Here is a 12,617-nt window from a genome sequence, read left to right as displayed (position 1 = left end):
ACACATTTTTTGCTTCCCTCCCTTTTTGAATAGAGATATCACATTGGCAGTTTTCCAATCCTTCGGTACTTGGCCAAAATCCAAGGGTTTTGAAAAGTTACAACCGATGCATCCACTGTCTCTGTATCTACTTCTTTTAGGATCCCAGGATACAAGCCATCAGGGCCAGGGGACTTGTCTGCCTTTAGCCCCATTAGTTTGTCTCATACTACTTCTCCAGTGATGGTGATGATACTTAATTTCTCGCTTGTATTCTTTAGCATTAATGTAATGTTCTAAGTATCTTTCACCATAAAGACGGAATCAAAAGGTCGTGAATGTAGCCCAATCCATCACGCAAACCAGCCTCCCATCCATTGACTCTATCTACACTTCCCGCTGCCTCGGCAAAGCAGCCAGCATAATTAAGCACCCCACGCACCCCGGAAATTCTCTCTTCCACCTTCTTCCTTCTGGAAAAAGATACAAAAGTCTGAGGTCACGTACCAACCGAGTCAAGAACAGTTTCTTCCAGTCAATACAGTGTCTGCTGCTGTCAGACTTTTGAATGGACTTACCTTGCATTAAGCTGATCTTTCTCTATACCTTAGCTATGACTGCAACACTACTTTCTGCACTCTCTCGTTTCCTTCTCTATGAACAGTATGTTTTGTCTGTATAGCGCGCAAGAAACAATACTTTTCACTGTATGTTAATACGTGACAATAATAAATCAAATCAAATCAAAAAAACATGTTTAAGTCCTCTGCCATGTCCTTGTTCCCCATAACTATCTCCCCTGATTCATTTTCTAAGGGGCCTATGTTCACTTTGACCTCTCTCTTCTTTTTTATATATTTAAAGAAGTTCTTGTCAGTTCCTCGTTAGTTTGCCCTCTTTATTTTCTTTATTTACCTTTTTAGTCCTTCTTTGCTAGATTCTAAATTTATCAGTGTTCAGGCTATCACTAACTTCTGTCTCATTATATGTTTTTTCTTTCAACTTAATACCCTCTTTAACTTCGTTGGTTAGTCATGGTTGGTTTATCCTTCTCTTAGATTCTTTCCTCCTTACTGGGATATATTTTTGCTGGGAGTCATAGTTACCTCCTTAAATGTCTGCTACTGCTTGTTTACTGTCTTTCTTGCTAATCTATCCACCCAGTTCAATTTAGCTAACACTATCCTCATTCCATTGTAATTCCCTTTATTTAAGTTAACACAGTTGTTTCCAACCCACGTTTCTCACTCTCAAACTGAATATTAAATTCTATCCTGTTATGATCACTACTTCCTAGGGGATCTTTCACTCGGAGTTCATTTATTAAACCTGTCTCATTACCCATTGTCAGATCCAAGATAGCCTGTTCCCTGGTTGGCTTGATAACATATTGCCCTAGGAATAGCACAGCATTGGGACTACAACTTTTCACTTTATACATCAATGATCCAGATGAAGGAACTGAGGGCATTGTGGCTAAGTTTGCAGATGATACAAAAGATAGGTAAAGGAACATTTCGTCTTGAGGAGGCAGGGAGGCTGCAGAAGGACTTGGACAGGTTAAGAGAGTGGGCAAGGAAGTGGCAGATGGAATACAACATGGAAAAGTGTGAGGTTATGCACTTTGGTAGGAAGAATAGAGGCGCAGACTATTTTCTAAATGGGAGAGAATTCAGAAATCGGAAGCACAAAGGGACTTGGGAGTCCTAGTTCAGTTCTTTTAAGGTTAACTTGCAGATTGAGTTGGTAGTTAAAAGGCAAATGCAATTTCAAGAGGACTAGAATACAAAAGCAGGACTGCTGAGGCTTTAAAAGGTTCTGGTGAGACTACATTTGGAATATTGTGAGCAATTTTGGGCCCTGTATCGAAGGAAGGATGTGCTGGCCTTGGAGAGGGTCCAGAGGAGGTTCACGAGAATGATCCCGGGGATGAATGGCTTGACATATGAGCAGCGTTTGAGGATTCTGGGTCTGTACTCGATGGAGTTTAGAAGGATGAGGGGGGGGGGGGGATCTCATTGAAACTTACAGAATATTGAAATGCCTGGATAGAGTGGACGTGGGGAAGATGTTTCCATTAGTGGGAGAGACTAGGATCCAAGGGCACAGCCTCAGAATAAAGAGATGATCCTTTAGAACCGAGATGAGGAGGAATTTCTTCAGCCAGAGGGTGGTGAATCTGTGGATTCATTGCCACAGAAGGCTGGGGAGGGCAGGTCATTGAGTGTATTTAAGACAGAGGTTCTTGATTGGTAAGGGGATCAAAGGTTATGGGGAAAAAGCGAGAGAATGGGGTTGAGAAATATATCAGCCATGATTGAATGGCAGAGCAGACTCGATGGGCCAAATGGCCTAATTCTGCTCCTATATCTTATGGAAACTATCACTAGTGCACTCCATGAGTTTGTTGTAGCTACCCTTTCCAACTTGATTAACCCAATCAGCATGAAGGTTAAAAAATACACATCACCCCAGATGGGACTCGAACCCACAATCCCTGGCTTAGGAGGCCAGTGCCTTATCCATTCGGCCACTGGGGCTAAATGTTAAAGTGTCGGACAAGGCAAAGGGTGAAATGGAACAGAAGATCAAGAAAGCTCTGAAATAAAGGAGAGTAATGCTGCTGAACAGAAAGGTTGAAGGTGGCTTTTGGAAAGGAAAACCATCCTCTTCACATAATATCCCAGAACGTTTCACAAGTGGTCGGCAAAAGCGAGAAGTGGGAGGCAGCGCGAAAGCTACCACTCAACACAGTCTGACAGTTCAAAGGGCAGTGTGACTGCGCTTACTTGTTAAAAATGGAAAAGTCGAATTTCCATCCCAAGCAACGGATGACACGGTCGTAAGGCTCACGCACAGAAAAGTTATCAATCTCATCTTCATACAGGAGGTGCTGATTGGTACCGTTTGACCACCCGTCCTGGGAGGCTTTGCTCTCGTTAAACTGGTACCTCAGTCTTAGGTGCAGCTTTCCCTTTTTGTCTTGGATGATGGCGATGTTCTCCAGGTCTCCTTCCAGCAGGCCGTCCAGTGATTTCAGCTGGTAGGTGTCCAGCATAGCATTGTTCACAGCCCTGAGGAGAATGAACAGAAACATGAGCTAACATAGAGAATAGGAGGAGGAGGCCATTCGGCCCTTCCACCCTGCTCCGCCATTCATTTTGATCATGGCTGATCATCAAACTCAACATCCTGATCCTGCTCTTCCCCCCCCCATCCCTTGATCCCTTTAGCGCCAAGAGCGATATCTAATTCCTTCTTGAAATCAGACAACGTTTTGGCCTCAACTACTTTCTGTGGTAGTGAATTCCACACATTCACCACCCTCTGGGTGAAGAAATTTCCCCTCACCTCAGTCCTAAAAGGTTTACTCTTTATCTTTAAACTATGACCCCTAGTTCTGGACTCCCCCCACCATTGGGAACATTCTTTCTGAATCTACCATGTTAGAATTGTATAAGTTTCCATGAGATCCCCTCTCACTCTTCTAAACTCCAATGAATACAATCCTAACCAACTGAAGTCTCTCGTCATGACAGACCTGCCATCCCAGGAATCAGCCTGGTAAACCTTCACTGTACTCCCTCTATAGCAAGGATTTCCTTCCTCAGATGAGGACACCAGAATTGCACACAATACTCCAGGTGTGGCCTCACCAACTCTCTATACAATTGCAGCAAAACATCCCTATCTCTATACTCAAATCCTCTCACGATGAAGGCCAACATACCATTTAGCTTCTTTACTGCCTCCAAGCAACCGCTTCCCTTGACCAACCAGTGCTAAAGTGTGGTTAACCGCTCAGCAACTTCCAAACCTGCAGGCTTCAAGGAGGCGGAGCATGGGATGGAAAGAGTTAACACCAAAGGTATCGGTCAGGACAGGCAGACAACTTCACCAAGACTTGTGAAACAGAGCCGGTTATTATCTGTACCATTCCTCGAAGATCAGTGGGTAGAGAACTTGGAAAAACTAGTGTGCTTAAGAAATAATGGGCTAATGGGGTAAAATCCTCTTTAAACTCAAATGGTGGCACAGTGGTTAGCATCGGTGCCTTACCTTTAAGACTTGATTACCTGTAAAGACTTGCATTCCAACCATTATCTTGTAAATTGAGTCTGTATCTATGTGTGCCCTGTTTGTGAACACAACTCTTCACACACCTGAAGGAGTGACACTCTGAAAGCTCGTGCTACCAAATAAATCTGTTGGACTTTAACCTGGTGTTGTGAGACTTCTTACTGTGCCTCACAGTGCCAGAGACCCGGGTTCAGTTCCCAGCTTGGGTCACTGACTGTGCCGAGACTGCACGTTCTCCCCGTGTCTGCGTGGGTTTCCTCCAGGTGCTCCGTTTTCCTTGCACAGTCTGAAAGACGTGTTGGTTAGGTGCATTGTCCATGCTAAATTCTCCCTCAGTGCACCCGAACAGGCAACTGGAGTGTGGCGACTAGGGGATTTTCACAGTGACTCCATTGCAGTGTTAATGTAAGCCTACTTGTGATACTAATAAATAAATTTTAAAATAAACTTTAAACAAAAATATTCATCTATATAAACAGTTACTGCAGAAACACTTGACTTGCGTTCCTTTGAATTTAGCAGGGTGAGAGGCTAATCTAATCGAGGTGTTTAAAATGTTAAATAGGATTCAATAGAGTAAATACTGCTTTTAGCTGGTGGGAGAATCCATAAGATGGGGAATACCATCTAACAATTCGCACTCAGTCATTGCAGAGTGAAGCAATCCTTCACATAAAGGGTAGTGGAAATCTTAAGCTTGCTCCCCCTTAAAGGCTGTGAATGCTGGGACAAATGGCATCCTCAACCTAGTAAAACATCTCATGGCCCAACATTTGGCACAGGGTCTTATATCAAGAGCCAAAAGCTCGGTCAAGGATTGTGGGCTTTGAGAGTCTGGAGGGAGGCAGGTAGAGAGGCAGCGAGGTTTAAGGAGACAGTTTCAAAGCTGAGGCTACACAACAAAAGGCAGAATCACCGATGGTAGAATGGTAAATATCGGGGGTGGGCAAGACACCAGAATTGGAAGAATATCGAGATCTTGAAGGGTTGAATGTTACTAAGGTGTACGAGTGCACTGCAGGACTGCAACTGGGACACGCTGCACTGGATGTGCAGGTTAGGTGGGTTGGCCATGGTAAAATGCACGGGTTTATGGGGGATAGAGCAAGGAGTAGGCCTGGGTAAAATGCTCTTTCGGAGAATCGGTGCAGACTGGTGGGCCAAATGGCCTGAATCTGCAAGGATTCTACAATTCTATGACATACACAGCTACTGTTCCTTTTAAGACACACAGTCGCACGGCAATCTTTAAGGAGTTATGCCATAAGCAGGCTGCACACAGCAAACACAAGTTAGAGGAATCACTGAGTTGTAAAGGCTGGAAGAGGTTAGAGAGATAATCATTTCCCTGTGGTTATCTATCTTTTTGCTAAAGGTGCTGGTCTCAGTTGAACTGTTACCGGTGGTGAAAATGCTCAGCACCGAAAGCAGAAAGGGATTCCTGGGGATCTCAACCCCGTCACCCTGCACTGTTGAAGCTAATCACAAGTGGCCGGGTTGAAGGCCACACCTGACTTACCGGATGTCTCCAACATAGTGAGTGGCCCATGCCAGCCGCACCCGGGACCGACTCAGCATGTGGATGAAGTTTGTCACTCCAACAATATTGTCAGCTGTCTCAAACGCTGCATTGCCCCGGCCCAGGATGAGGACCGTCTGTCCGACAAAGTGGTCAGGGTCCACGGAGATGCTCTCGTAGCCCTCGGTGTGCTCTGAACCTGGAAAATCAGGCACGTTGGGCACCCAGATCCCAGTCGCAACTAACAGGACACTGGAGGGAGAGAGAGAGAGAAAAACAGAAAGTCAGCTCGCCATTAACCTCTAAGGGGCTCTTTAATCCTCTGCCCAGTGTTACCAGAGCAGGCAAACAATGAAATCAGGTCAGAAAATGCTGGAAAATGTCAAAGGGTCAGCCAGACTCGAAACATAGGCTTTATTCTCTCCCCACAGATGCTGTCAGACCTGCTGAGATTTTTCAACATTTTCTGTTTTTGTTTCAGATTCCAGCATCCACAGTATTTTTATTTTATTTTAATGAGGTCAGGTTAGCAGACACTTGGGGGGGGAAATTTTCCTGTCCCACCCGTCATGGGAATCGTAGCGGGCAGGGGCGTGGGGGGGGGGGGGGCAAGGTCTGTTGACCTTGGGTGGGATTTTTCGGCTTTGAACATAGCCTGCACATTACGAGTCGGTACATGAACCACAGATATGAAAGCTGTTTTTTTAAAACACTCAGTACTATTCAATTTGTGGAACACTTGGAGCTGCTTTGATTCAACAGCCCGTAATGAGGCAGAGTACAGGAATGAGACAGAGAATCTGGTGAACTGGTGCAACGGCAGTAATCTCTCCCTCAATGTTAACAAAACGAAGGAGATTGTCATCAACTTCAGGAAGCGTAGTGGAGAACATGTCCCTGTCTACATCAACGGGGACAAAGTAGAAATGGTCAAAAGCTTCAAGCTTTCAGTTGTCCAGATCACCAAGAGCCTGTCCTGGTCCCTCTATGCCGACACTATAGTTAAGAAAGCCCACCAATGCTTCTACCTTCTCAGAAGACTAAGGAAATTTGGCATGTCAGCTACGACTCTCACCAGCTTTTACAGATACACCATAGAAAGCATTCTTTCTGGTTGTATCACAGCTTGGTATGGCTCCTGCTCTGCCCAAGACTGCAAGAAACTACAAAAGTTTGTGAATGTAGCCCAATCCATCACGCAAACCAACCTCCCATCCATTGACTCTATCTACACTTCCCGCTGCCTCGGAAAAACAGCCAGCATAATTAAGGATCCCACGCACCCTGGACATTCTCTCTTCCTCCAGGACAGATTTTGAGTTGTCATCCACTGCTCTTTCTAGGAATGTGTTCCAAATTTCCACCATCTTTTTCATTAAGAAGTGTTTCCAATCATAGAATCCTTACAGGCCAGCAAGAGGCCATTCGGCCCATCGAGTACACACTACTCTCCAACAGAGCATCCCATCCAGGCCCCAACCCCATAACATTATGTATTTACCCTGCTAATCCCCCATACCTACACATCTTTTGGGCACTAAGGGGCAATTTAGCATGGCCAATTAACCTAACCCACGCATCTTTGGACTGTGGGAGGAAACCTACGCAGACACGGGGAGAACGTGCAGACTAGATCCTAACATTTTTGTTGCAATAAAGCAGTTTTTCCTCACATCCCCTTTGGTTCTTTTTGCCATTCATCATAAACCAGTATACTCTGGTTCTCCAGCTCCCCCCACCCCCCTCCCTCCCCCAATGGGAACAGGTTCTCCCTTCCTGCTCTGTCCATACACCCCACACTTTCCAACAGCTCAATCATGTCCGCCCTAAACCTTCTCTTCACACGAACAATCCGAGCTTTTCCAATCTTTTTGCCTAACTTACGCCCCTTCAATCCCTGGAAGCATTCTTGTGAAGCTGTTCTGCATCCTCTCCAATGCAGGCCCAGACCAGAATCTCCAAGGTATATTATGCAGTTAGCCTAGACCTTAACTTTTACATTTGATTTTGGCATTAGGGTGAGCACAAGGTGTTTCACTCCAGGTATGATTCAAGTGAAGCTTTTATCAAAACAAACTTTATTCAAGAACGCGCTTAGAGTATAGCAAAAATTAGCATAATTTTTACTGATTATAATATTTAGACCTGGCAAAGTATAATCCTTAACAGCTAGCTTCTCTGTTGATCCAATTTAAAGCAATAGGTATACACATAAGTCCCTTCTGTAGAACCAGTCAGCACAGAAACCAAAGCTGCCCACATGATGCCAGACTCTCAACTCCTCGACACTTCTGGACAGAGATCCAAACAGCAATCTTCAGGGAGGGATATATCTTCAAACTACCAAAACCTCAGAGAAGTGAATCCAACCTCCAGCAGCTCCCAGACCCGAGACGGAAAAGGCTACCTCTCTCTCTGCAGATTCCACAACAGCAACTCTCAGAGAAAGATCCACTTTCATACAGCTGAATCTCCAAGAAAGACGTTTATCTCTTGGCAGATTCCAGTTTCCAACATCAGAGAGGGAAAAAGAGAGTAACTGCTCCCCCTCAACTCCAAAAGCAGCATCTAAGCTTGAATATTCTGTGTAAGCCCAGCTTCCCCGTCACATGGCTGTACCTGCCAATTATCCCAATCAAGCCCCACTCTGCAAAAGCCCTGGGGAAAACAGCAAAACAGCATTAGTTCAGATTGAAACCAACATTCTAGACAATAGAAGCAATTATGCTGCTGCAGCAACAATACAGGATGCCCGTCGACACAACGGCTCCGATAAAATGGAAGGGACTGCTAGAAACATCCTGTGCAGAAATACATTTCTCAAAGGCACAGTATCGTCACACTCCATCGCCTTCCTGAAACTGACTGCTAGCAGCATGAACGGGTATCAGCAGGGGTAAGGCTATGGGACGTACCTACATCTGTAATGGTTGTCATTCTGATCTGCCAGGAAGAAATAGTGCCCACTCCAGGCTGCGGGGTCCCTCTCGGCTTCGATCCACATTATCGCAGTGTTGTACCGAATCTTCAGATCAAACCTCTTTGTGAAGTTGTTTAAGTAGTGCACCATGGTGTCAGCGTGAGGAAAGAAATCTTTGGCGTAGTTTTTGTAGAGCAGCTCGTCGTCGTGGCTGAGGAGCGAGTTCCAGTCGTGGCGGAGGTTGAACTCTTTGTTCTGCTTCCCAGTGAATCGCTTGTTAATGCTGATGAGCTTCCGATGGCGAGGATAATGAACAAAGAAACTGCCGGAGAGGTTGCTGCGCTCAAAGACCAGGTAGTGTCTCTGGGATCGCTGCAGGAAGTAAGCAATCTGCAGGCCGCCTGGACCCGCTCCAATTACACAGTAGTCAAGGTGCAGGTAGTCCGTTGGCACAGCTCCATAGGCAGAGGTAAAGGTGATCCATGCCACAAGTGTGGCGAAGGTACAACCCACTGATGGTTTTGGCATGTTGCTCCCGGAACATCGATCCCTAGCCAAATAAATAGAGATAAATATTCACTGTGAAGCAATATAATTGTACTCCCAGGGCAGTTCACAAGGAGTGGCACTCTGTTGGGAAGGTTGCTGAGAGGGACCGTTGCTCTGTTGGAGTACAGCTCTGTCGGAGCAGCAGTTCAGAGGGAACATAGTTCCGACGGAGGGGCAGTTCAGAGAGAGCACAGCTGTCGGAGGATGAGATTAATTTGAGGCACGCCCTGTGAAGGGGGTAATGTGTTCGAGGGAAACAGGTGACATTGGAATGAAGCTTTGCACCACAGCTATTTCTCACTTCATGTCTGGGCCTGTTGTAGACAAATCACAAGTGGTTGATTGCCACAACTATTCAACAACTGTATTATTTCTGTGTTTTGTAACTTCTAGAATGATACAAGACAAAGGAGATGGGGGAAATCATAGAATCCCTACAGTGCATTTGGTCTGCACCGAATCTCTGACAGAGTATCTTACCCAGGCCCTCTCCCCCGCCCTTTCCCCTAATTTACACATCTTTATAAACTAAGGGGCAATTTACTGTGGCCAATGCACCTAACTTGTACATCTTTGGAGTATGGGAGGAAACCGGAGCACCCGGAGGAAACTCGCACAGACACAGGGAGAACGTGCAAACTCCACACAGACAGCCACCTGAGGCTAGAATTGAACCCAGGTCCCTGACACTGTGAGGCCTCCCCATAATGGTAACGTAATGATAGGGTCATTGGACGAGTACACCAGTGATCCATGCTAATGGTCTGGGAAGTTGGGTTCAAATCCCACCATGGCAGCCAGTCTCCCGAATGAACACAATGAAGTTATCATTGATCGCATAAAAACCGATCTGGTTCACTAATGTCATTTAGTGCTCTCCTTACCCAGTCAGGCCTACATGTGACTCCAGATCCACAGCAACGTGGTTGACTCTTAATTGTCCTCTGAAATGACCCAGCAAGCCATTTTGTTCAAGGGCAATTCAGGATGGGCAACAGATGCTGGCCAGCCAGTGACACCCACATCCCCTGTAAGAAGAGAAATAAAAATGATGGACCTCGATCTCTTTTCACTTAGGATTTCCAAATGTTCTATCACAACACGTTAAAACTTGCGGGGATCTCAACCTTCAAACCTACGACCTCTACCACCGAGGAGGACAAGGGCAGCGGAAACACAACACCTGCAAGCTCTCCTGCAAGTCACATATCTTAACTTGGAACTGTATCACTGTGCCTTCACTGTCTCTGGGCCCAAGTCCTGGAATTCCCTACTTAGCAGCACTGTGGATGCATACCAGAACGACTGCAGCGATAGAGGAAGGTGGCACACCACCACGCACTTGAGGCAACCAGAGATAGAATCATAGAGTCATAGAGGTTTACAGCATGGAAACAGGCCCTTCAGCCCAACTTGTCCATGCCGCCCTTTTTTATTTTAAACCCCTAAGCTAATCATAATTGCCCACATTTGGCCCATATCTCTCTATACCCATCTTACCCACGTAACTGTCTAAATGCTTTTTAAATGACAAAATTGTACCCACCTCTACTACTACCTCTGGCAGCTTGTTCCAGACACACCACCCTCTGTGTGAAAAGATTTCCCCCTCTGGACCCTTTTGTATCTCTCCCCTCTCACCTTAAACCTATGCCCTCTAATTTTAGACTCCCTTACCTTTGGGAAAATATATTGACTATCTACTGATCTATGCCCCTCATTATTTTATAGACCTCTATAAGATCAGCCCTCAGCCTCCTACGCTCCAGAGAAAAAAGTCCCAGTCGAGCCAGCCTCTCCTTATAACTCAAACCATCAAGTCCCGGTAGCATCCTAGTAAATCTTTTCTGCACTCTTTCTAGTTTAATAATATCCTTTCTATAATAGGGTGACCAGAACTGTAAACAGTATTCCAAGTGTGGCCTTACCAATGTCTTGTACAAATTCAACAAGATGTCCCAACTCCTGTATTCAATGTTCTGACCGATGAAATCAAGCATGATGAATGCCTTCTTCACCACTCTGTCCACCTGTGACTCCACGTTCAAGAAGCTATGAACTTGTACCCCTAGATCTCTTTGTTCTGTAACTCTCCTCAACACCCTAACATTGCACCAGGGCAGGACTTACTCAGTTAATCTACCAAAATGCATCACCTCACATTTATCTAAATTAAACTCCATCTGCCATTCATCAGCCCACTGGCCCAATTGATCAAGATCCCGTTGCAATTGGAGATAACTTTCTTCACTGTCCACTATGCCACCAATCTTGGTGTCATCTGCAAACTTACTAACCATGCCTCCTATATTCTCATCCAAATCATTAATATAAATGACAAATAACAGTGGACCCAGCACGGATCCCTGAGGCACACCGCTGGTCACAGGCCTCCAGTTTGAAAAACAACCCTCGATCATAGAAATCATAGAAACCCTACAGTACAGAAAGAGGCCATTCGGCCCATCGAATCTGCACCGACCACAATCCCACCCAGGCCCTACCCCCATATCCCTACATATTTTACCCTCTAATCTATCTATGGGGTGGCGAGGGGGGGATGGGGTGGCGAGGGGGGGATGGGGTGGCGATGGGGGGGATGGGGTGGCGAGGGGGGGATGGGGTGGCGAGGGGGGGGTGGGGTGGCGAGGGGGGGTGGGGTGGCGAGGGGGGGGTGGGGTGGCGAGGGGGGGTGGGGTGGCGAGGGGGGGGTGGGGTGGCGAGGGGGGGGTGGGGTGGCGAGGGGGGGGTGGGGTGGCGAGGGGGGGGGTGGGGTGGCGAGGGGGGGTGGAGTGGCGAGGGGGGGGTGGAGTGGCGAGGGGGGGGTGGGGTGGCGAGGGGGGGTGGGGTGGCGAGGGGGGGATGGGGTGGCGAGGGGGGGATGGGGTGGCGAGGGGGGGATGGGGTGGCGAGGGGGGGATGGGGTGGCGAGGGGGGGATGGGGTGGCGAGGGGGGGATGGGGTGGCGAGGGGGGGGATGGGGTGGCGAGGGGGGGGATGGGGTGGCGAGGGGGGGGGATGGGGTGGTGAGGGGGGGATGGGGCGGTCGGGGGGGGGATGGGGCGGTCGGGGGGGGGGATGGGGCGGTCGGGGGGGGGGATGGGGTGGCGAGGGGGGGATGGGGGGGATTATTTGCTGTCAGCGCCGCCTTTATCCAGGCCCTGAATCCCGGGTGTAAATTTACAGCGCTGCCCGTGTAAAAATCCATACCACACTCCAGGCCGCAGCGCAACTCCTGTCCCCGGCCTTTGCTCTCGGCACCGGTACTCATCGGCCCCGGAGCCGCCGCCATCACCGCCCCTCTCCCCCCCGGCCCCGCCCCTCTACCACCGGCCCCGCCCCTCTCCCCCGGCCCCGCCCCTCTCCCCCGGCCCCGCCTCTCTCCCCCGGGCCCCACCCCTCTCCCACGGGCCCCACCCCTCTCCCACGGGCCCCGCCCCTCTCCCCCCCGGCCCCGCCCCTCTCCCCCCCGGCCCCGCCCCTCTCCCCCCGGCCCCGCCCCTCTCCCCCCGGCCCCGCCCCTCTCCCCCCGGGCCCCGCCCCTCCCCCCGGGCCCCGCCCCTCCCTCTC

General features: G+C 48.3%; 1 protein-coding gene and 1 non-coding gene across 3 annotated transcripts in view; both read right to left on the bottom strand.

Annotated features, from left to right (window-relative positions):
• Positions 1-12,358, bottom strand: part of foxred2 (FAD-dependent oxidoreductase domain containing 2) — a 51,144-nt gene extending 38,786 nt beyond the window's left edge. Inside the window, exons 1-5 of one of the 2 annotated variants that reach the window (XM_078237562.1) lie at positions 12,258-12,358; positions 9,932-10,075; positions 8,494-9,048; positions 5,579-5,830; positions 2,769-3,053 (exon numbers count right to left, since the gene is read on the bottom strand). In XM_078237562.1, coding sequence (XP_078093688.1) covers positions 2,769-3,053; positions 5,579-5,830; positions 8,494-9,026 — 1,070 coding nt within the window. In that variant the 5' untranslated portion in view covers positions 9,027-9,048; positions 9,932-10,075; positions 12,258-12,358. The remainder of the gene's footprint in view (positions 1-2,768; positions 3,054-5,578; positions 5,831-8,493; positions 9,049-9,931; positions 10,076-12,257) is intronic. The other variant, XM_078237563.1, reaches the window with a different exon arrangement.
• trnar-ccu (transfer RNA arginine (anticodon CCU)) lies at positions 2,447-2,519 on the bottom strand. Its single transcript has one exon. It is a non-coding gene; the product is annotated as a tRNA-Arg (tRNA).
• Positions 12,359-12,617: the final 259 nt, after the last annotated feature.

Source organism: Mustelus asterias, chromosome 21, assembly GCF_964213995.1.
Source record: "Mustelus asterias chromosome 21, sMusAst1.hap1.1, whole genome shotgun sequence".
Classification (NCBI taxonomy): Eukaryota; Metazoa; Chordata; class Chondrichthyes; order Carcharhiniformes; family Triakidae; genus Mustelus; species Mustelus asterias.
This window is presented reverse-complemented; position numbering and strand designations above follow the sequence as displayed.